Here is a 25,268-nt window from a genome sequence, read left to right on the forward strand (position 1 = left end):
CTCACATGTGTGAACAATGCAGGGTCTTAAAGGTGTGAACAATACAGGGGCTTGAAACTGAATCTGAGGTGTGAACAATGCAGGGGGGCAGTTAATCTCAGTACTGACACCATTTAAATCTTACACAAAGGTAAGCAGTCACAGCAGCCAGACAGGTGGGGGGGGCACAGGCTGGATGCAGCTGGTGGGTTGCTAGTTGGACAGCACTGCTCTATGCTGTCCACTAAAACTTGCCATTTGGGCCCATAAGTAAAACCATGGAAACAATAATCTTCAATCAATGCACATAAGGTAGATGGGTCACAAACCTAGCTTGCTTGTGTCACCTCATATTAATGTTTATCAGGGAGTTATTCATACTGTGCATCAGTAGGGGATGGTTTATAAACAGAGCGTTGGATTGGGTAACCAGTGTGGCACATTGCTGGAAAACTGCTCCTAGACACTTGGCTCTTTGTGAAACAAGGATAGATTGTACCGATATCTCTAATTCCCCTGGGTCAAAGTGCCCCAACAAACTCTTCTCATGTTGTCTGTTACTTTATTTTACATTTCAACTCAGTCTCAGCATTAAAGGCTGGAAATCTCTCTATGGAGACTTGGCAAAGAAAACAAATAAAATAGTAAATTTAGGGCTATTTATGTAATACAGATTGGGAACATTTTAGAATTCTTGCATTCTTCCATTCAGACCTGAACAACTTGGCATTGTAAATAGTGAACTGGAACACAGAACCTGCCACAATATTTCATATTTTCCCTGATCCAAGATTATTTTTATTTTTCTCTTAAACTTTCCGTGAACTTTCAGATTTTGCCGTCTTTCACTGTTTTCAAGTTTAATTGCAGTACTTTTAACTTCTGCTTGAAGAAAGCACTTCTGTGTCCCTATGTAATGAGAGGTTGTAATGTATTTATTGTGAGTAACTCATTAAAGGTATCGCTGCTGTCGTCATTGCCTTAACGATATGCACTTATGGCTCTATTTGCAAGAACATCACGTATGCTTATAATAACTGCCATCTGTAAGACAGACTGGCAATATATCTTCCACTAAATTGTTTTAAATCTGATTATTTTGATATTTTTGCAAAAAGTCATTTGGCAATCATAGGCTTCCCTGTACATGGGACAGACTCCCAAGAATGGACTTGCTCCCTTGTATCTGACCACAGAATGCAGAGCTGTGGGGTAAGGTTGGCAAGCCAAGACCATATTAGATTTGGGTATGCATGATCTAATCACTAATTGGGTACCTTCTTCAGTTGCACAGGGATATAAATATAAATTATATATATTTTCGACAATTAAATAAGCAGTAAACTCAAATATCATTATTGCCCCTGTGCATACAAAGAACCTGTCAAACCCACTTCTCAATATAATCCACTGGACATGTCTCTAATACCTGGTAGTTACAAAAGTAGAGTAATCTTTTTATCCCTCCTGTGTGCACACTGGTCACGTGTACTGGCTCAGTATACATGTATGTGGAATGAGGCTGAGTAGAGTGAAAAGCAGAGAATGGTGGGCATTGGTGGGGTTCTTCGCTTGCCTAGGTTCCTGTATATGTGGTGACAAAAAGCAGAGGATGTAGAGAATGGAACATCTCTGAAATAAATCTGTAGGTACTGTACGTGCTAAATGGGTTGTATAGCTGTTTTCATAAAATATCTCATCTTAGCAACGGAGCTCTACTTTTCTACCCATAAAAGTATTTCCATTTTAAACCACAGCAACTTATCTGCAGCTCAAAACTGCTTTTGGAAATGCTCTGTTGCAACCAAGGAAAAAAATCCAATTTCCACATCTGATGAAAATGTGGTGCTGCAGCTAATAGCTTCTACACCTATACTTCTTAAACACAAGCAACATACATAGAACTGATCTTGAAAATGTATTCTGTCTATTCTCCTTTTTATTTACAAATGGAAAAAAAAGAAAACTCTCTTTTATGAGTATGATGAGCATTTTTGTAGCATAATGGCTGGCTTTAACCAAATGAATCTCCCTCAGCTTTTCACTTTCAGTCTGGGTACTGGTCCCACTGCCCACAAGCCATATGTGTGCCATTAGGTAACTGGAGTGTGTACACAAGCTAAAACGTGTATCAATTGGGCTTGGGTGAGCACACTGGATCCATCAAAGTATTTTAGTGGTGTCAAAAACAGCCTAGACATCCTTGTTTTACAGGTGTATCAGAAAAATAAAACTGTGCCAGTTTTTATATAAAAGAATGTCCACGTGCTGTTGCCAAAATCCATTGCTAATTGTGTGAGAGCAAACAAATTGTCTGCAATCGGCAAGTTCATCCATTTGAAACTGCACATTATAAATGTGCTTAAATTGAGCCTCCTAGGTCTCTGCACTCCCATGTATTAATAAATTCATCTTTCCTCCCACAGTATCAGTCTTTGGAGGGTGTAAAATAGTTACAGAGATTGTAAAGCTGTTAGGGCAGTGTAGGGCTGATTTACAGTACAATGAGACAACATCTAACATATGGCTACTTAAAGAAACACCACCCAAACAAAACCTAAGCTTTTTGCAATGTAAACATAATTTCAATAAAAAGATATACAGCCTTTTCATTATTTGTAATATAATAATATGGTATATTGGTATATTAGGGGTTTCTCTGTTGCGTGGGGCTCTTTAACAAATTTTGGTTTGGAAACTGGAGTTCCCCTTTAAAGAAAATGAAAATAGATCACAGTATGTCTACTGTAAACAGGATATTTTGAGGGATTCTGTGATAATCTCTGAACACACGAGGTTGACTTTCATTTCCTTTACAAGTTACAGGATACAGGTTGCTAGTACCAAAACTGATATAATAGGGTATTCTCAATTGTATTTGTCTCAGAATCTCCACCAGCCTTATGGTTGTTTTATCAAATGCATTTTTCAGCCAGATTTTCTGAGACCCAGTGCAGCATCCTGCCTGCCCTCACAGTGAAACCAACCTTGGCTATGCATACTAATAACACAATATAAGGTGAATGAAAGCCTAAATATATATGCAGGGCTGTGCCCTTGCCACCTAACCTCAGACTTCCTCATTCTCGGGTGCCATATTTATGTGCAAGTATACAGAGACAGGCTTGTGGATTTTTCGTTTCTGCATGCTTTTTTATTTTCCATTTAGGAATCTGGGGGCCACCCCCTAAAGCTGCTGCCCTAGGCCCAAGGCCGGAACTAGGGGTGGGCCCAATGATAGGGGTGCCAGCGCGTGCATACCCAAGGGACCCTGGCCCTAGAGTGCCTAGATAGTATAATAGTATTATGGGATTGGAATGATATATAGTTTCTGATATATAGTTTCTATTAATAGATTTAAACCATTTCTCCTGCTGCAAACAGTGGTTGCCATCTTGTGTGGAAAAAAATCTCAACCTCCCTGTCCCTGTTATCTTTCTCCCCTAGTCATTTGAACCCTAGCAACCAGAAATCCCAAACCTAAGAGTTGCTTTACAAAAAGTGAAATAATTAAAAAAACACAAGTAATACAAAATGAAGACCAATTTCTGAGCTCGTTACTCTTTGCATCATACTAAAATTGAACTTAAAGATTAACAACCCTTTTAACTTCTTCCTTCCTCCAGAGTACAGGCCATGCCCATCGTCTCACTCTTGGGGCAGTGTACTTGATGCACTTATGCCATCAAACTTACAGTATACAACACAGGTAGAGAGGTAGAGAGGGAAGGAAGCAAGGGCAGTTTTCCAGCCCCATCCAGGAAAGTAGCAGAAGGTGTTTCTTCCATCCGGCAATGTTGCCTCAGCAGTAGGGCCACGGAGTAGAGATAGGAGACAGGTTAAAATAAACCCTGATCCCTACTCACACAGAGGACTCTCAAGCTAGGGGTTTGTCAACCTGAGGACTGAGGTATCTATCCTGACTGCTTCCAAAGGGGTGCCAAGCTGACCAGCTGCATTTAACCTGCCCAGACTTCCAAAAAGGTGGGATAAATCGGTGTGCATCCTCTCTTGTTGTCCTCAAAGTACTTCTATCATTTAACATCTGTATCTGCATTTGTGAGTATAACGCTGCATCATCATTTGTCTCTGACAATAAACTGTACTATAGTTCAACTGCAAGAACCTGGCGTCCATCTTTACTAAATCTGCACTACACAGCTACAGCAAGTTGTAGTTTCACTACACCCTCAGCTCCGTTCAGGTCTCTTCCACAGAGCGAAGGCCCATCCTGTCTAAGAGAGTCGCATGTACCCCATGCTCTAAACCACACTAGCCTTGGTTTTAACTATCTCATAGCCAAATAGAGGTTACAATGGTATTAAACTTTACTCTATATTTTAGGATATTTACATAGGCAACAAGCTAATTTTCCTGGATACAGCACAAACTGCAATATTACTTTCAGACACACAGATAATAACATTTGGAAACGCAATGAGCTGTGTGAGTCACTTGCTGTACCATCTTTGTACTCCATCTGGAAACATGCTCCTAGCTATGCAGTTTGATATCTGCAACAAACAGAAAAATAAGATTTGGGAAAACTGAAAGGTCTGGACGACATCAAGGGAAAAATCATTGAAAAGGGTTTACCGAGGGGCTGGAAAGAGCTCACTGCGGATTTCATGAGCAGTTTATGAATTAAAATGGTGGCTGCGGCTGCCAGGTCTATATTAATGTGTTTTCCATTCAACTGAGCAGAAACAGATAATAATTAATGAAGTGAAAATAAGATCTCTGCGTGTATGTTATTCACAAGAAACTAAGCTGTATGCTTCTCTACCTAGCAAACTCCACCTTCAGTTTAGTTTACACCAAAAAGCTTCTGTATACTTCTAAATGTAGGGACCTTTAGGGTTAACAATCCCTATTTCCCTTCCTTATTTCCATTGCTACTTTGCTGATGCCCCTCTATCTATTTTGCTATTTAACATATTACGTGTTATTGGCCCATATACCTTATGACCACTTCCTGTTGTTTCCTGTCTGCAAATAGGAGAGAATTCCCAAGGCATGGTCACAACTTGCATGATGTTTGCATGGCATTTGGTACCTGGTTAATTATTTTGCATATGCATAGTAGCAGGCATAATAATGCTAAGACTCTAGGAGAGAATGCTGCATTATGGGAAAAAAACATGGAGATTCATGAAAAATACTTTATTCCATGCAAAAATGCCATGTTTGCATTTGGCTTCTTGCACAAATTATCTTATTAAATGTGGACAAATATGTCTATCAATATAGAAAAGCTATCAAAGCTACTGACCTTATTCACACATAATCTGGCAAGGTGGCACACTGCATATCATTGCAATTAAATAAGTTAATTGGCTCCTGAGGAAACTGGCCTTATTGTATTTGTGCCTGTGTTGGTTAAATTAGATTGTAAGCTTCATCACATATTGATTGGTTGCTATGGGTTACTAGACCAGCAACAAACGTGTCACCTTTTATTAGATTATAAGGCAGATTTATCAAAATGTGAGTTCTATTCATTCCCATAGGAATTTGAAAAGCATATTTATCAAATCATGAACTTTCACCCAATGTTAAATACACTTCTAAAAATCCCATAAGAATGAATAGAAAGTGGGTGAATTCTTGTGTGATGATCTTAAATCTCACATTTTGATAAATCTGACCCTATGTTTATAGCTAAGTCATTTAAAAAATAAAAAATAAAAATCTAAGCTTAATTACTGTGATTCCCTTTAGCAGCATGTTTCAGTTATATTGTAGATTTTAATCCATGACATTTAAAATGTAATCAAAAATACCTGCTAAAAGATTGAATGCTTTTCTGGACATTTAATGTGCAGATTGCTCAATGAATATAGAATTATGTACACTATCCAATTCTCTAGTTAATACCCTCTACTGCATATGGATTGTGTACCAGCTCCTTAATCAGTTTTGCTTTACTGTTCCTGCACTTTTAATATGGAAAAGAATGTCCCTTTTCTGCAAGCATTAAATGCCAAATTAATCTGCCCCACGTCCCTATCAAACCTATTCAACACCTTGGTTTCTGCACTGCTCATAATAACACTGAGACAGCACCATTAGATGGATTTGATATAGAGGGATAAATAAACACACACATTTACTAAAAAGAAAAGAAACTTTGGAGGAATAAATAAATATACCTGTTGGATCAAAATCAGGAAAGTAGTCAGGGCAATTCTGGGTAACATTTATGCCGGCAGGGGTATCGTCCCAACATAACCATCCATCCCAAGTGCGATTACAATATAAGCCTAAAAAGTAAAACATTGGCATTGATTAACAAGACTTTGTGTATGTTCACCATTGTCACAGCCAAAGATGTGTGAGATAAGGAGCATCTGCAATTGGTCACAGGGATAACAGACACTGCTGAATGATCATTTCATTGTAAAGTGTATAGTAGTTCCTGAGCATTTGCACCCTAGTCACTTGTATATTGATATATTACTAGTTGCCACCCCTAAATAAATGTGATCTAGCGATTTTTCTCCAATTTATTGTAGTTGTATAAAGGGATAATAACAATTGCCATTTCCATGAAATAGCATTTAGCATAAAATAGGCCACGCTCCGCACTGTCGGCCACAGTTACATCCAGTGCAGCAAAAAAGACACAACTGTGCTTGTGGTTTGACAGAAATTGGTTGCAAGTTGCATCTAGTATTTTCAGAATGGAAGGTTGCATCACTTCAGAATCAAAATGGGCTTTTGCATTCAGTTTCCGGGGCACATGACTGGGGATAGTAGATAGTGTACAGTCAGGTGGATGTACAGTCATGTGGATCTACAAGATCATGTAGAAGTCAATGGCAGATGTTCGTTCTCTTTCTTTTTGTCCAAAACTTCAGATTTTTTATGCTGTTTATTTTGCGACAATTCAAAAAAGTCGAGGTTTCGGTGCGACAACTCGAAAAAGTCACAGCTTCATGACTTTTCTGTGACTTTTCCCTGCATGTACTTTTTCAGTTCCAACTTTTTAGTAAATGTCAGACATTCATGAAAATGAGTTTATTCCAATTTTTAAAAAGAAAAAAATGAGAAAAGTCATAGTTTTAGTCAATCTGTTCTTAAATTGTGGAGAAATATAGCATTTTGAGAAACATAAGAGTAACCAGATGTTACTGAGAGGATTGAGAATATACATTTTCCAAAGCTTCGAAGTAATGCTGAGGAATTGAATATATTGGAATGCAGCCCTTACTGCTTGTTCCCTAACCCTGATACAGCTAATAATTAATGGAGAGAAAAGGGTTATAGGTGAAATAAAGAGAGATATATGTGAGCTTGGAAGTTTGATTTAGTCAGATTCATAATCTATTTATGCCCATGATTTTGGGGTTGACTTGTGGAACAAGATGAAATTGAATTTAAGACTATAAAATTAACCAGGTAAGTGCTGATTATGAAAAGGGGGGAGGCTATATGGATGCCCCATTGTAAATCTATATTAAAATGGAGTAAAGCTGGAATTGATAAAAGAGTGAAGAAGATTTGTTAGTGGGGGATTATGGGAGCCTGGGGGATGAACTGGATATTGGCTGCTTCACCTCTTTATCTTCTTCCTGTCCCCAGTAACACAGCAGAATGGAAATTTCCACAGTAATAATGCATTTAAAACTAGAGACAAAAGGAGGGCCAGCAATGGGGACAACGTTTGCCCACCTTATCTGATCCCATTTTCACAGTTTCATTAATAATTCTATTTGTACAAAGGGTCACTGAGTCACAGATTTAGCAAATGGTTATTTAATGATAATGAATATAATTTACGGATTACTGTTTGTTTTCTATTTGACTAAAAGGGTGTAGTAATCATGTAGTTAGCAGTATAAAGGACTGTGCAGGTATAATACTTCTCAGAACAGATTCCTTGCATACTCCACATTTTTCATGACAATTCAAAAGGCCAAGTCCTTTGCAAAGAATAAGTCTTTTGCAGAGAGTATGTAGTGATGACAGAGATTTTGTCACACAGGCAAGTGCTTTGAGAGATCATTTTTGTTAAGTGCTTATTCATTCAGGTCCCTCATTCTGTCCTTTTTGAATGCATTTCAAAAGTAAAAGGGAATATTGACTTGTTACAAATCAATACAGAAAGCAAAAAAAAAAAACAAATGCACAGAGTGGACTGAGTAATACGAGTTGCATTTATAGCTACATATAGTAGACAATTTTATCAAATCACAGATATTATTAATAAGCAAGCTTTTACATTATTAGGGTATTCTCTAATCTTAACTTTCGTTCAATCAGCCGCCTTTCAGTTTATAGCCAAAATGGCACCTACAATGGGACATATTTCATCCCCCAATATATATTTATGATTCAGCATAAGACTTGGCTTTCAATGAAGCATACTACTGTATCAACTGCAACACTAAGGGGTCTATTCAACAAAGTACGAGTTCGAATCCCGAATTGTGAAAAATTTAGATTAAATACGATCATTTCTGATGATCGCAAATATCACAAAAATTCCTATGAAAAAATCGCATTAGTCAGGATAATATCGTATTGGTGATCTGAAAGTCACAAAATTTTCATATCCGAATAATCGCAAACAGCAGGAAAACCTTTTTGACTTTGATCCATCTGTGAATGTTTTTGGAAGCCTCCCATAGGAATCAATGGCACTCTGCAGCTCCAACATGGCCCAAGGAAAGTCTCCCATAGGGCTCAATGGCACTCTGCAGCTCCAACCTGGCCCAAGGAAAGTCTCCCATAGGGCTCAATGGCACTCTGCAGCTCCAACCCGGCCCAAGGAAAGTCTCCCATAGGGCTCAATGGCACTCTGCAGCTCCAACCTGGCCCAAGGAAAGTCTCCCATAGGGCTCAATGGCACTCTGCAGCTCCAACCCGGCCCAAGGAAAGTCTCCCATAGGGCTCAATGGCACTCTGCAGCTCCAACCCGGCCCAAGGAAAGTCTCCCATAGGGCTCAATGGCACTCTGCAGCTCCAACCTGGCCCAAGGAAAGTCTCCCATAGGGCTCAATGGCACTCTGCAGCTCCAACCTGGCCCAAGGAAAATCTCCCATAGGGCTCAATGGCACTCTGCAGCTCCAACCTGGCCCAAGGAAAGTCTCCCATAGGGCTCAATGGCACTCTGCAGCTCCAACCCGGCCCAAGGAAAGCCTCCCATAGGGCTCAAGTGCACTCTGCAGCTCCAACATGGCCCAAGGAAAGTCACGATACCGAAGCTTGAATGAATCCGAAACTTTCGTACTCGGTGCAGCAATACGATTTTGTCGCATAATTTTTGACGCACTGTACGGAAAAGTCGCGCAAAATAATGAAAAAATTGGCGAAAATACGCAAGGTACGAAGAAATACGAATTTGTTGTATTCGGAGCAATCGTACTTTGATAAATAGACCCCTTAATATGCAGTTTCATTAAATATTAATTAAATATGCAGACCAAATTCCATATAGTTCAACCACTCCATACACTGAACTAAGGAATCAGAGAAAATGTGTCTGATTTTAGAAATACAAATGTAAAAACACCAGTGGGTTGGTATTTTGCAAGTTGCAATAGTGGGGATGTTACATCATTTTAGGGTCGTGCAGATCCGTCAGACCATTTTCCCAAATTGGAGGTGCGCTGAATTTTTAACTTACATACACAAGTGTAACAAGAGTTCAATTCTGCTTTCAATGTTTCTGTTCTGCATATTAATGAAGAATTATTGTAGGATTATGAATTGCTTTAATTACCCTATATATATTGTGAAATTTGTTCGTGATGAGGGCTATGCTTGGTTTACATAAATTACAACACATAAAAATAAACTTAGAGGTGTATTTCTTAACATTGGAAACAAACCTCACCAGTGATGTTGCCCATAGCAATGAATCAGATCTTTGCTTTTGTTTTCTAACCTGTAGGTGATTGCTGATTGGTTGCTATGAACAACATCACCGGTGAGTTTTGTTTCCAATGTTTATAAATACACCCGTTATTGTATCAATGATGATGATAATTGAATTCAGATAGCTTTAACTGAAAATCAATAGTAGTTTCCAGCTAGCTTGTCACTGTATAATGATAAGCATTTGTACTCTGAGAATATGCCTTTGGCATTAAAGGAACAGTAACACCAAAAAATAAAAGAGCTTTAAAGTAATAAAAATATAATGCACTGTTGCCCTGCACTGGTAAAACTGGTGTGTTTGCTACAGTAACACTACTATAATTTATATAATAAGCTGCTGTGTAGCTATGGGGGCTGCCATTCAAGCTGGAAAAAAGGAGAAAAGGCACAGGTTACATAGCAGATAACAGATAAGTTCTGTAGAATACAATAGTGTTTTATCCGTTATCTGTTATGTGCCTGTGCCTTTTCTCCTTTGAATGGCTGCCTCCATGGCTACATAGCAGCTTATTTATATAAATTATAGTAGACTTTCTGAAGTAAACACACAACTTTTACCAGCTCAGGGCAGCAGCACATTATATTTTAGTTACTTTTATACACTTTCATTTTTTGGTGTTACTGTTCCTTTAACACTGCAGTTCCCAAATGTCCATGTACTTCTCATGTACCCAGCTTTTTTTATTTAAATTTCAGGCATTCCAGAAATAGAAAGAAAACACTTTAAAGGAGAAGGACAGGCTAAGTCACTTGGGGGTGCCAAAATGTTAGGCACCCCCCAGTGACTATAATCGCTTACCTTTTACCCCAGGCTGGTGCCCCTGTACGGAGAGAACAGCACCAGCCCGGGGTAGCAGCGAGCGCTTCCTACTTCCTATTCGCTTGTGCGCATGCGCAGTAGAGTGAAAAGCCAAACTAAAACAAGAAAGTCGGCTTGTAACTCTACTGCGCATGCGCCGGCCCACGGATTTTGCCGGCAAAAGAAAAAGGAAGGCGGAAGCGCTTCCTTCAGGTACCCCAGGCTGGTGCTTTTTTTCTCCTAACAGGGGCACCAGCCCAGGGTACAAGGTAAGTGATCTAAGTCACTTGCCTTGAGAGGAAACTTCCGTGATTTCGGGGAAATCGCTGTGCAGCGTATGCCATCCCACCGGCGATTTACATACTCGCCAGTGGGATGGTATTTCGGGGAGATTAGTCGCCCGCGACAAGGGAGATTTGTCTCCCCGTCTGCCACACCCTTTAGAAATGTTTTTAATAAGGTTACAAAAGTAACTTGCACTTGTCATAATGGATGTTATCTAACAAGTCTCTTCAAGGATAAGGGTGAAGACACACTGAGCTACTAGTAGCAGCCAAAAAACAGACAATGCTGATCATTAGCTGATAATTGTCTCTACATGTGTTTTAGCAGATTGTCAGTATTGTCTAAGGGCTCTGGCACACGGGGAGATTAGTCGCCCGCGGCAAAACGCTCTGTTCACGGGCCATCCCGCCGGCGACTTACATGTTCGCCGGTGGGATGGCAGGGGAAGGCAACTCGGGGAGATTAGTCGCCCGCGAACAGGGAGACTAATCTCCCCGTGTGCCAGAGCCCTAAGGCAGGTTATTTTATGGTATTTAGTAGCCATGACAAATAGCTGCTACTATGTAGCTCCATGTGTCTTCACCCTAAAATGGACAAGCGGCCAAAGTACTAGAAGTTAAATGCTAATTTGGACATTTGCAAATATCATTTTGGTTACTGTAGTAGTTTGCAGTTGGCAAGGTGATATACAACAAATGACCACCTGTAATGTTATTGTTGATGTCTTGGGCAGGCTCATTGTGACTGGCTGTCTGCAAAACCTGTTGACTCGTGTCTGGGCTCGCTTGGACCTATAGGCCTCAGTAAGTCATAATATGGGGCATAACACAGAGGAAAAAAAGACATATATGAATAGACAGTACAGTGTGTGCTTAAGGAAAACACAACAGTACTGTGTGTGCTGAAGGGAAACACAAATCTAGCCATACAAATCATTAATCATACAAACGTGAGTAAGTCAATGGCCCATAAATGAGTGGAAATAGAAAACAATCCACAATCCAAATTTAACCAGTGCTGAATTGCAATTATTTGTGCCATTTGCCATCCTGTAATGTTCAGTCAGCAATACATTCATGTTTTGTCTATTAACATTTTCCATCACAAAAAACTGTTAGTAACCTGTTAGAGTTTCTACAAAAATGGCCCAAAATGACCATTTCCCTCCCAGTTTTCTTGTAAGGGTTTTTATGAGCCAAGTCATTCACCTGCACTGTGTGGCCCTGTATCATCAGGTACTGGAAATCCTAGGGCCACTGCTGGTGTGTGTTAGAGAGTATGATCTACTGTACCTGATGATCTTTATGTGAGGACGTTTGGCATAACAACCCATGAACTACTATGTGACATTAAAAAACAGCCTTGAATGTATTTCTATATGTATCTTGATAAAGGTCTTGGCTTAGACCAAAACTTAATAAATAATAAATTTTTCTGTTAAAAGTGCTGTTTTTCTTCTCCTGTTTGTGTTGAATTAAACTTTGTTGGCACCCAGGTAGTTTTTCTGTTTGAGCAGTGGCGTATCGTAGTATAAGTATGTGTATACATACATATATATATTTTGCCACCACCCCCATAACAATTTAACCCAGTGATCATCAGACCTCCCATACATTTAGGGAGGAGGCTAGTTTGTAGCTTTGTTACTGTGCTCCCAGCATATGCAATAAACCTACATAACTTAAAGATACAGGAAGGCACTGCATACTTATCTCAAAAGGGATATATCTTGCTCATTTTTTGTAAATATTTTTTGTCATATTACTGTATATATTCAATCAACTGTATTTTAATAACTATAAATTCTCAATCTAGCATCCATGGGTATTCATTTTATGTATTTTGTTACATATAGGATTAATCCACTGGTACTGCCAAAGGAAAAGTTGGCCCAATGCATTTATATTGTGCTCATTGCCGCTCAACAGGAGTCCGCTGATATTGCAAAAGGAATATAATGGGGTCGAATATTTGTAACAAACATGCATAAAAAAAAACATCCACAGGTTAACAGAAATGTATTTTTATTAAAGCATTTAGATATAAACATTGATGCAGTATATATACTGTATATACACCCAGTCAGCACATAATAGATCCTCCTTTCATTCTCCTGAGACAAATTATGTATAGGGCAGTAAAAACATTATCCATACCCCATGCTCTATGTTTAATGGACAGAAGTAACATTATACTTTAAAGGGGTACTGCAGCTAAAATAAATCTGTCTCACCAATTAGGCCCGGACTGGCAATCTGTAGATTTGAAATGCTAGGGCCTATTTTGAATCCCAGTCCAAGCCTGTCACCAACAGTGTTTATTAATTTATACTTAATTTATAAATAAAATAAGACAATTAGAAGGCATAGGTCTGAACCAAGAACTTTCTATTTTTTATTCACACAATTTCACATTTCTTAACCAGTGTTCAATTTCTTCGCTAAACTATCTCTCACTCCTCAGCTTTTTTCCCTATCTCTCCACAACTAACCCCTCCCACTTTCTTTTCCCTCTTCCTCTCTACAACCTTTAACAATCTTTATCAACACATAACATTTGCACTATTAATAACATTAGTAATAATCCCTCCCATCAGATCCCTTACCTACTTATATGTGATTTCCTCAACCCAACATTTGGGGGCCCATTTACTTACTCACGAACCGGCCGAATGCGTCCGATTGCGTTTTTTTCGTAATGATCAGTATTTGGCGATTTTTTTCGGAAAATTATCGCGACTTTGTCATTGCCATCCAAATATTGCGTAAAATCTGGCGATTTTTTCGTAGTGTTGAAACTTGCGTGAAAAGTCGCGCGTTTTTCGTAGCCATTCCGAAAGTTGCGCAAAATGTTGAGATTTTTTCGTAGCGTTCGGATTCATTCAAGCTTCAGTATGGTGACTTTTCTTGGGCCAGGTTGGAGCTGCAGGGTGCCATAGAGCCCTATGGGAGACTTTCCCTGGGCCAGGTTGGAGCTGCAGAGTGCCATTGATTCCTATGGGAGACTTTCCTTGGGCCGGGTTAGAGCTGCAGAGTGCCATTGAGCCCTATGGGAGACTTTCCTTGGGCCAGGTTGGAGCTGCAGAGTGCCATTGAGCCCTATGGGAGACTTTCCTTGGGCCGGGTTGGAGCTGCAGAGTGCCATTGAGCCCTATGGGAGACTTTCCTTGGGCCAGGTTGGAGCTGCAGAGTGCCATTGAGCCCTATGGGAGACTTTCCTTGGGCCGGGTTGGAGCTGCAGAGTGCCATTGAGCCCTATGGGAGACTTTCCTTGGGCCGGGTTGGAGCTGCAGAGTGCCATTGAGCCCTATGGGAGACTTTCCTTGGGCCGGGTTGGAGCTGCAGAGTGCCATAGAGCCCTATGGGAGACTTTCCTTGGGCCAGGTTGGAGCTGCAGAGTGCCATTGAGCCCTATGGGAGACTTTCCTTGGGCCAGGTTGGAGCTGCAGAGTGCCATTGAGCCCTATGGGAGACTTTCCTTGGGCCGGGTTGGAGCTGCAGAGTGCCATTGAGCCCTATGGGAGACTTTCCTTGGGCCAGGTTGGAGCTGCAGAGTGCCATTGAGCCCTATGGGAGACTTTCCTTGGGCCAGGTTGGAGCTGCAGAGTGCCATTGAGCCCTATGGGAGACTTTCCTTGGGCCGGGTTGGAGCTGCAGAGTGCCATTGAGCCCTATGGGAGACTTTCCTTGGGCCAGGTTGGAGCTGCAGAGTGCCATTGAGCCCTATGGGAGACTTTCCTTGGGCCAGGTTGGAGCTGCAGAGTGCCATTGAGCCCTATGGGAGGCTTTTCTTGGGCCAGGTTGGAGCTGCAGGGTGCCATTGAGTCCTATGGAAGGCTTCCAAAATCATGCTAAGTCTGAAAGTTTCGCCCGCCGCTTACGAGCGCTCAATACGAAAAAGTCGCGACAAGATAAGAGCGAATCGTAATGGCTACGAAAAACTCGCGTTTTTTCGCGAAAATCGTATTGGTAACGAAAAAGTTGTGACAATTTCCGAAAAGTCGTAAAGGCGCCGAAAAAATTGCAAAAAATACGAGAAAGACGCAAAATGTTCGTTTTCCAATCGGAATTTTTCCAATTCGGATTCGAATTCGTGTCTTAGTAAATCAGCCCCTTAGTGTCTTATGTGATTTCCACTGCCTTTATTTGCTGATTCCAGCGCGATTCAGCCTTTAGCAGAGCGTTACTAACAAGCGGTATGGTAGTTGCAGTAGAAAAAAAATGTACCTCTATGAACTCCAGAAGTGTAATAATAATGGTCTCAAAGAGATTTCTATGCAATTGTGTGTTTTGTGGAAAGAGCACATTTACAGAGAATAAAACAGGTTACCTGATTTTGAATACGGAGAATCTTTCTTCATTTTCTCATAACATTTGAACTGTGAGTTAATTATTCTTTGCCTTGATATATATTCTTCATTTACTATAGGCATTAGTGTAGGGTCAACCGTGGAGGCGAAACCTGGGACCATTCTCTGCATGTAAAGGAAAAAGCATTAATACAACAAGAAAAACATAAAAGAGCAACGCTAATTCTCTCTCTATAAAAGCCTTATCCAATGTTAACATGCTAGCAATGACATGTTTGCAGTATTTATGAATGTACTTGTTGTACCCAGCGCCTCCAGGAACCCTTAGAGTAATGACACATAAGGAAATCTGTCACAGTTCTGGGAATTGCCTCTTAACAAAGTGAAAGTGAAGCAGATTCGAGCAGCCGCTGGCTACAGTTTGGGGCAGATATATCAAAATGTGAGTTTGGAGCTTAATACATAAAATTCACCTACGTTCTATTCATTCCTATGGGATTTTTAGAAGCGTATTTATCAAATGGTGAGTTCTAACTTACACCCATCAATAAATATGCTTCTAAAAACCCCATAGAAAGGAATAGAACATAGGTGAGTTTTTATTTATTAAGCTCTAAACTCACATTTTGATAAATCTGCCCCTTTATTTGTCATACAAAATGCTTCAGAAGCATATAACTTAAACGTACACTAACCTGCAATCTCCCATACGTAATAAAAGGCACTGAGTTTGCCCAGGAGCAGCAACCCATAGCAGCAACCAATAAGCTGTTTGCAAACAGGTGACCAGTAAATTGTAGCTGTTGATTGGTTGCTACTGGTTACTGCTCCTGGGCAAACTTAGTGCCTTTTATTAAATAACCCCCAATGTGTGTTATTGTGCCCCATAACTAATTATGTGTTTTTAAATACTGTATACAAGCACAATGGAAGTGCAGCTGATCTGGTCAAATAAACTACAAGCACACAAAAGAAAAGTGATTGGTCAATGCACATTCCATGGTCCCCTGTTTCACTAGTCATTTTTATCTATGCAATTGCACATACAAGTATGGGATCCCTTATCCAGAAACCCATTATCCAGAAAGCTCCTTGCAATTGATCCCAACTATATATAATTTAATTAGTTTTAATGATTTTTTAGTAGACAAAGAATAAGTAAACCTTTTTTTTTTCTATGAGTAAAATTACTCTAAACAGACCCCAGAATTACTTACCTTTGTCCCAGCATTCTCTCTGACCTGTTTCCTCAGTCAGAAGGTATTCTTTTTCGTTGCTTCCTTGTGCAGAGTGAAGCCCCGCCCCCACTTCCTGTTCAGGCTGTTTAGAGTCATTTTACTCATAGAAAAAAAAAGGTTTACTTATGCTTTGTCTACTAAAAAATCATTAAAAATAAGGTATGGAGATCCAAATTAAGGTATGGAGATCCAAATTACGGAAAGATCCCTTATCCGGAATACCCTTGATCCCGAGCATTCTGGAAAACAGGTCCTATACCTGTACTAACTAGGTTTTTTAGTTAAAAGGAGTTATGATCATATTTGGAAAAGAAAAGAATAGAAAGGAAGAAAAGAATAGAAAGAAAAGAAAGTTGGAGAAAGTTGAAGATGAAAGGAGCAGCAAACAATAGAAGCAAAGGTGTGAGCATCAGATAATTAAAAACCTTTATTTATTATTAACAGTTTGATCTCAGGAGTCATTTATATCTGCAACTGCAGTGCAATTTCAAGCACAATCGCCATGTTTTTTTCCCCACAATGCAGGGGTTTTTTCTTAGAATTCCAAGCAATTGCATCTACCAAAATAAGTATAACTGCGTGTGCGTTATGTTGCAAACATCTGGGGTCATTTCGGAGTTCTGGTGGGCAAGTCATAATTCTTTAGGGGCAAGTGTGCAGCTCCTATTGACCCTGGCCACAGAGGAAACCCTGGAGCTACCAACTGCACACAAATCAGACAAAATTGCGTAGAGGTTTGTCTGACATAGTTTATGGTGTTCAGTGTAAGTGACGTCTGTGCCCAATTCTTCAGGAATAAGTGAGCTGCACCTATTGATGTTGGGCACTGAGGGAACCCTGGAGCTGCTGCTTGATCCAGAGGTGGTGATAGTTCCAGGGTTATCCTGCATCAGTAGGTGCAGCAGCGTTTGATGATAAATTAGGTGCAGCAGTGCTGTGGTAGATGACCCCTCTGATGTAATAAAAAGACTGATCTACATTGACATATATTCTTTTACACCTGCCATTTTCATTTTGTCAATCATTATTTTGGTAATAATATAGCAAAGGATCCCAGTAACATACAGTATGTTCTCATCCCACACATGATTCTGCCTTCTAGAGCTTCCAGGGTTATAAATAAATCATAGCAAGTCATAAGTTAACAATTCAATTAAAACTGGGTCAGCATGACTCTTTCAGAAGTCACTGTGCAGAATGTAATAAAATATTCCTTTCGAAGAACTTTTGTGACATGAGGAAGATTTAGAAAACACACCGCCCCCCCCCCCCCCCCCCCCAAAGTGAACTGTGTTATAAAATGCTCACAGATTTGGGTTCATTAGCTGTCATGGCATAGATGACTTGAGTCTGTAATTAAACATGCTTGAAAATGTTATGAATAATGACAAAATCAGTTGATCTTTGTCTTGGTCGCTATGGAGAATCTCAGGGAACAGCAAGAACAGTGTAGCGAGCACAACATTATAATAACAGCTAATTGCACAAGGGGCTTTAACCTGCCTGCTTTGTGCATTTACATTTTTAACTGTTGAGAATATTAAAAAAGCAAACGTTAGTGTTGTGTTACCTAGACTATGGCCAAGGTGAGGGGATTGTTATGAATATCCTATACAGCAGGGAAAATAAGCACACCTAACAGCTTAGCCCACAGTCCCAGATTCTTATTGAAAAGTCCCTAATTTCCATAAGTTCCCTATGATCTCCTGCACCAAACACCAAAAAACATACAAAGCTTCTCAAATTTAATTAGATAAGTAGGGTTTACTCTGGGCTTTCGGCCAGAATACTCAACAGTCAACGTCTGCACTTAGATACAATTGTAAAACAGGTCTCTTGGGATAACTGAGACTTTAGGGCAATTTTACCTTCATTAGCAAAACTACGATAAGACCCCCAAACCCCCAGAAAAGTGTTCAAACATTACATAACCTGCCAAATTTTGTAAAATGGGAATGGAATTTAGGGGGCATGGTTGCAAAATGGGCGTGGTCAGAAATTTTTTGCCCAGCTATGCTCAGCATTTCTTTTTGCCCCTCTTTCTATTTTTCAAATATTGGGAAATATGAACAAGTATTGAACATGTCATAATTTTTCTCAGTAAATATACCTGTATTTGTAATGGGGCTATTGACATTAAATTTCATATTTAGTAGAAAAGTAGTAGTGATTTTGGCACATTCTTCCACACAAACTGTCTTCAAATCTTGAAAGTTCCGAGGGCTTCTTCTATGAACTCTGATCTTCAGTTCTTTCCATAGATTTTCAATTGGATTCAAGTAGGGTAATTGACTGGGCCATTCTAGCAGCTTTATTGTCTTTCTCTGAAACCAATTAAGAGTTTCTTTGGCTGTGTGTTTGGGATTATTGTCTTGCTGAAATGTCCACCTCCGTTTCAGTTTCACCATCCTGGTAGATGGCAGAAGATTCTTATCAATAATGGCCCAGTACATTTCTCTGTTCATCCTTCCTTCAATTATATGAAGTTTGCCAGTACCATATGCTGAAAAACAGCCCCACACCATAATGTTCCCACCTCAAAACTTCACTGTTGCTATGGTGTTTTTGGGGTGATGTGCAGTGCCCTTTGCTTTCTAAATACTGACAGATTTCAGCAGGTTTCTTGGCTTCCCATGCGTTTTTGTGCCTCCTTTTCCTCGTGTGCTCAATACTTATTCCCTGTATCATTCCAATTTATTACACATAACTTAATTTAAAGACTTATTTGTTTTGATTTCTTTGTGGATTATTTGGGTTGTTACCGACATCTGGAGTAAATTTCATGTCAATAGCCCCATTGTGTGGGGTGCTCAACACTCAACACTTATTTTCCCTGCTGTATAGCTCTTACATATTTACCCACCACTTTACAGTGATTCCTACCATTCACTTTAGGCCCTGCCTTAGTGAATCTCACAGTCTAAGGTCCAATATTTTATTATTATTGTTCATTTTTATTACTTATCTTTCTGTGTAGGCTCTACTATTCATATCCCCATCTCGTGTTTAAACTGCTGCCTGGTTACTAGGGTAAAAAAGAGCTGCTGAACAAAAAGCTAAATAACTAGAAGACTAATTGTCTCAGGATATCAATTTCTACAACATATTAAAAGTAAATTTAAAGGTGAACTACCCCTTGTTTTAAATGTTTTAAAGTTTGTGCAGCCTTAAACTATGGGGCTAGATGTTGCAGAAATCTCCCTTATACAGAAATCTCCAGGTCTCAATATTAGATCCATTACTAGATTGTATATACCATATAAGCTAATATTGGTAATCACATGTACTGCATAATGCATGTAGCGCATTTAGGAAACCGATTTTGAGTACCACTTTATTTTCTAAAACAAACATAATCAGTATGCTTCAAAACTTCCTTAAGGTGGCCATATACACACCGATAGTATCAAGGTTTTGTACGATATTCGGTGCGTGTATGGCAACTTGGTGAGGCGCCCAATATCGCAGAAGGCTGCAGATATCGGACGACTCACCGATTGGGCAGGTTAAAAGATTTTGATAGGGCGCCATTAAAGGCGCCTGAGCAAAATCTATGTTCAGGGCTGAATCGGCAGAAGAAGGTAGAAATCCTATTGTTTCTACCTCCATATCTGACGATTTAGCCCTGAACGTCAGTGGAGGGTTGGAACGCTCGAAAGATGGTCGCATCGAAAATTGCCACGTGTGTGGCCAGCTTTACATTTACATACAATGGAAATGCCCCGTGCTGCCAAAGGCACCTTCAGTAGAATGACACTATGAGTTATAGCTTTCCATGCAAGATCACTTGGAGAACATGAGAAGAAGGAAAAGAGAAATAGAAATATATATTTTTTCCAAGAGAATGACCAAATCATTAACCAGGTAGCTCTTTCCTTTTCCAAGACAGACGTGTCATGCAGCAGTTTAGCAGCCGTACATATGATGTCACTCCTAAAAAATCCAGTAAATGACGTCATACATACGACCACTAAGCCACCACCATTATGGTCTCAGCGAAGGGAAATCTGTTGACAAAAAGGTTAGGTGCATATAGATTTCATTCATATAAGTACCAAGAAACATTCTCACTTTTGCAAAAATGCATTATAGTATTACAAGCTTGCCTGTAGCTTGAACATGAAGTAACCAAATCAAAGTTATATTGTATTGTTTCATTATTCTGAGAGCAAACTAATATAACATGAATATTTTAATAAAGTGGAACTTCATTTCCAGTAGAGAGAAGCAAAGCCGCAGTTACAGTATGTGTAATCATAGATGGTCACTGCCAAGCTGATACTGGCAACTACATGTCCAGCCACTGGTTAAAGAGTATGGCATCATTAATTGGTTACTCTCACTATGTTAAATGGTGTCTAAGGGGGTCACCATAAAATACAAATATCTTCCCGTCACATAGCTGCCAAATGTATTGTTTATGGCAATGTACTATACACCAGCTTTATTGACCAGGCAGATCTGAATCCTGGCCTCCCATAAGTTCAACACAAAAAGGGAAAGAAGAACACAGATTCCTCTTGGTGGGCCAAGCAAAGTCCTACATGATTTAATAGGAAAACACAAGCTTTTGGCAACACTTTTTAACTTGGGTTATGCTGTACAGGTATGGGACCTGTTATTCTCAATTTTCAGGACCTGGAGTTCTCCAGATAAGGGATCTTTCTGTTATTTGTTTCTACATACTTTAAGTTTACAAAATATAATTTAATCATGAAATAAAACCAATAGGATTATTTTACTTCCAATATGGATGAATTATATCTGAGCTGGGATCAAATACAAGGTACTATTTTATTATTACAGAGAAAAAGGGAATAATAAAAAAAATATTATTTGATTAAAATTGAGTCTATAGGAGATGGCTTTCTGTAATTAGAGCTGGATAACAGATCCCATGCTAATGTTTCCATGCAGCACTGCATAATCCATAAGTTTCTCATTAGTTATACTCACTATATAGAACTAGACTTGCATAAATTAGATTGCTTCTCTATTATGAAAAATAAAGAATGCCTATTAAAGAGCCACTTTTATAAAAACTTTACACATGGGCAGTAACCCATGGCAACCAATCAGTTACATTCATTGTTATTGCCCATGGGCAAATTTGCCCACTGTTGATAAATGAGCCCCAACTGAGCAAGAGAAAGGCATGAGGATAAAGTATGGGCAAGGGAGTTGGGGAAAATTAGTAGGGCTAAGGAAAAAAGAAAACACTGACTTGGAAGGGAGAGGCAAATATACTGATAAGGAGTAGGGAGGTGAAGACATTATTAAGAAAGATTGGAAAATTGAGTAAATACAGGAAATGGGAAAGATCAAAAGAGAGGGAGAGGTAAGAAAGGACAATGACACAGAGTTAGGAAAAACAAAAAAAAATGAAAGAAATATGAGAGTGGAATGTAGAATAGAGGGGGAACAAGTGGCAATGAGGTAGGCAGCTGGGTCAAGAGACCTTGTAGACATTAAAATATTCTCTTTATCACACACTTTTTTAGATATTGTTTGAACTGTATGATATTCTATGACTGTGTGGAACTGCCTCTAGATCATTAGTGAAAACAAGACCAGGCTGGTAGATACGCTCATTAGGCACATGTGATCATCAGCCGCACTGGAATGAGCTTCCCTTCCCTAAACTTCCACAGAGTGACCTGACAGTTCATGGGCAGATCATTTGAATGAATGCATTTGAGACATACATGTTGGCATATTAAACTGATATATGTATGACTGTCACAACTGCCAGTGTGCCAAGCTTCAGGAGTAGGTGGAGGGAAGAACAAGAGTGACAGAGAGAGGTTGGCAAATGATTAGAAAATGTTGATGCCAGATACACCTAGCAGCCCTTTCTATTGGTCAGAGCTAGATCAGCAAATCAAACTTCATGCTATTGTACTGGTAGAATAATTCCACAAAAAGGGAATCAGCTCCTCATTTTCTGTATATGGGGTGAAAGTAATGGGTTAACTGGAGATACAGGAAGGGTTCTCCCAATATCAGCTGACTTGAACTGTGACTCCAGTTAATAAAGATGGTCATGTTCCCTGCAAATATAGTGAAGCTCTAACACTCTCTGCAATAAATGAATAGTACAATTTCAAGACTTTGTTTGCTTATTATTGAGGCTGAGATAAGGATCAGCGTTTGTCAGTTTAATTAAGAAATTCAATAAGGTTCACATTTTCTCATCACATAATATGTTGCCTTTTACTTCCTCCTTTCTTCCCTCCCCTTTATATATTCCACTGAACACATTTACTAGCAGTAGAACCAGGGAAGTAACCCTGGTTCAGCCAACTGAAATTTGCGTTGGAAAATTTTCTGCAGGTGGAATAACACTTTTTACTACAAGGTACTGCATTGGTACAGCCGATTTGCATTTACTAGAATTTTCTTTCTCCAAAACCTATGGCTTAAATAAATATACAGTATTATGGATTCCATGTGAGGACAGACACACCGCTAAGCAAATCTGGCTTGTGCATAAGGATATAACATAATGCATTGCAAAAGCTAATACACAGAGCGTATTTGTTATACCCCTCCAGCACTGTCACTCAGCAGATGTGACCAGGACTGCTGTGATATTTCTGTCACTGCTCTGTAAGGTACACTGAATTCTAGGCTCTACATTCTTCTAAGATTTATGTTTTGCCATACAGTGATGGAGAAAAGGGGAATTTTTTTTCACTTTTAAATGGTTAATTCACTGCTCCTGTCTGGTTTCCTTGGTAATTAAGCCCTAACAACCAGATAGCAGTTAAAATTTCAGCCTGGGAGTTGAAGAACAAAATATTGTAATAATTGAAAAAGTAAAAAACCCAAACTCAAATGATCACAGTATCATAGTATATAGCAGTTTACATAATACTAAAACTATAATGCATACATTACATTGATTTAGATCTTATCTCAAACATGGGTCTAGCTCAAGAACAGTCTATAGGGATGAGGAATAATTAATATTGTTTTACAATAATACCTAGTAGTTATGTATATACAGTAGTGATTCATTTTATTAATCAAAGCTATTATTTTTTTTATCAGATGTATATTTAATTAAATTTACATTTCCTTGCTGATATCATCTTTAGATGCAATTTTGTAAGATACTGTATGTACCTCATGATTGCACAGTATTTGACTTACTTTTCAATATGCATTCAATAAACATTTCCAAGGTACGTTTATAATAATATGGGTAAATAATATGAGTATATATATATGTGATGTGGATATTTTATTGTCACCACACAACATTCCATATGTTTAGGGGGATAATTCGGTAATATTCTCCTTTCTCCAATATTAGAAGAAAACATACAATAAAAATAGAAACCTAACAGTATCTTTCTATCAGTATGTTAATGATGCTTTTATCAGAACAGCAGTGACACACAAGTTCCGCTCAGTTGTTCTAGATATTGTTCTGTTATAGAAACATCTTTCCCAATGCCTCTGCCACTCACCAGTCAACAAATTTACTTACAATGACAACAATTACCAAGAAGCAGCAGTGTTCTACGTGTTTTCTCACTGTTTTGTCTCGTACATCAGATGAAACCATCTTCATTCCCCTGGGAAATTACATAAAATCATCAAATTAGAAGATATATTGGAATAAGAAACACAAAAAAAAATGTATTTCTAAAAGGATAATTCTATAAAAACCTATTGGTAGCAAGTGTTCATATTCTTCCATGGGTTCCTGGTTTCATTGATTTGCATGCATTCCCTTTTGATCTTGAGCATGTGTCAGAGGAATATGTTGACTATTTTTACAAAACGAGGGGGAGGGAATAAATAGCAACAAATATAATGACAGAAATATACAGCAAACACATGGCACTGACACACAGACTATACAGGAACACTAGAGACTGCTGGCAGAGTTGTATGGAGACATCTTAAATGGCACAGTGCCTCCAGCTGCCCTGGCACAGTTGAGTGAGTGAGGGCCGAGGCTATTTTAGCACATTAATGCGGTGCCTCTCACCTCCGGGTGATAGCAGCAGTCAAGCAGAAGATCAAATACATCTGGAAATTATTTTAATGTAAAATTTTGCTATAGGCAATAGATAAAACATTCTATCCTTTTTCTCGAATCATAAAATAGCATAGTATATTTGATGTTAATGGGAATCTAACCCCCAATCATTCCATATCTCTATTAAACATCTTATTAAACGCTCATGTATAAAACTATGTAATAATGAATAAAGCCCTTTTACAGAAATATATTTGTCTAATGTGTGCCACAGAGAATCCCTTAATAAACAGAAGCCAAGAGTATATGTACATGCTAGCTTACACCAACCAATTAATTGATAAAACTGCAATGCTACTTCTTAAGCTGGCAGTATTGTTTTTTGTAGGGCGGACATTCCTAACACTAATTGGTTGGTTTATAGTTGTGGCAGTTTTGAACATTTTAGTTGAGTTGGCTTATAGGAGAGGTAATATTAGTACATGTATGTTGAACAGAGGGATCCTTTTGGTTTTTATCTGCTAGTTACATGTAGTGGACCAACTATAACTCATGCAGTATGTTCAAGGGCTGGATTATATTGAAATGATGATGTCGTTCAATGAAGTCTATGGAGCACTTGAGAAGACTGGGGGCCAAAGAAATCATTTGAAGGGCCACATTCATGCCTTCAGTTGGACAGCTCTGTGCTTGGTTATGCTCTTTCAGATATTGCTATTCTGCTTACCCAACATCTTGTATGTGTATGGCCAGCTTTAGAGTTAGACACAACATTTTTGG

At 39.1% G+C, this 25,268-nt stretch overlaps 1 protein-coding gene and 1 non-coding gene across 3 annotated transcripts in view; both read right to left on the reverse strand.

The window, feature by feature from the left end:
• The window catches only part of calcr (calcitonin receptor), a 148,209-nt gene that overhangs the window by 48,196 nt on the left and 74,745 nt on the right, over positions 1–25,268 (reverse strand). For both annotated transcript variants that reach the window (XM_031904179.1, XM_002934599.5), the window contains 3 exons: positions 23,991–24,078; positions 15,278–15,422; positions 6,132–6,242 (listed from right to left, as the gene is read on the reverse strand). In XM_031904179.1, the coding sequence (XP_031760039.1) occupies positions 6,132–6,242; positions 15,278–15,422; positions 23,991–24,074 (340 nt within the window). In that variant the 5' untranslated portion in view covers positions 24,075–24,078. The remainder of the gene's footprint in view (positions 1–6,131; positions 6,243–15,277; positions 15,423–23,990; positions 24,079–25,268) is intronic.
• Positions 20,394–20,477, reverse strand: mir489 (microRNA mir-489). The gene has a single exon (NR_049628.1). It is a non-coding gene; the product is annotated as a microRNA mir-489 (primary transcript).

Source organism: Xenopus tropicalis, chromosome 6 (assembly GCF_000004195.4).
Source record: "Xenopus tropicalis strain Nigerian chromosome 6, UCB_Xtro_10.0, whole genome shotgun sequence".
NCBI classification, from domain to species: Eukaryota; Metazoa; Chordata; class Amphibia; order Anura; family Pipidae; genus Xenopus; species Xenopus tropicalis.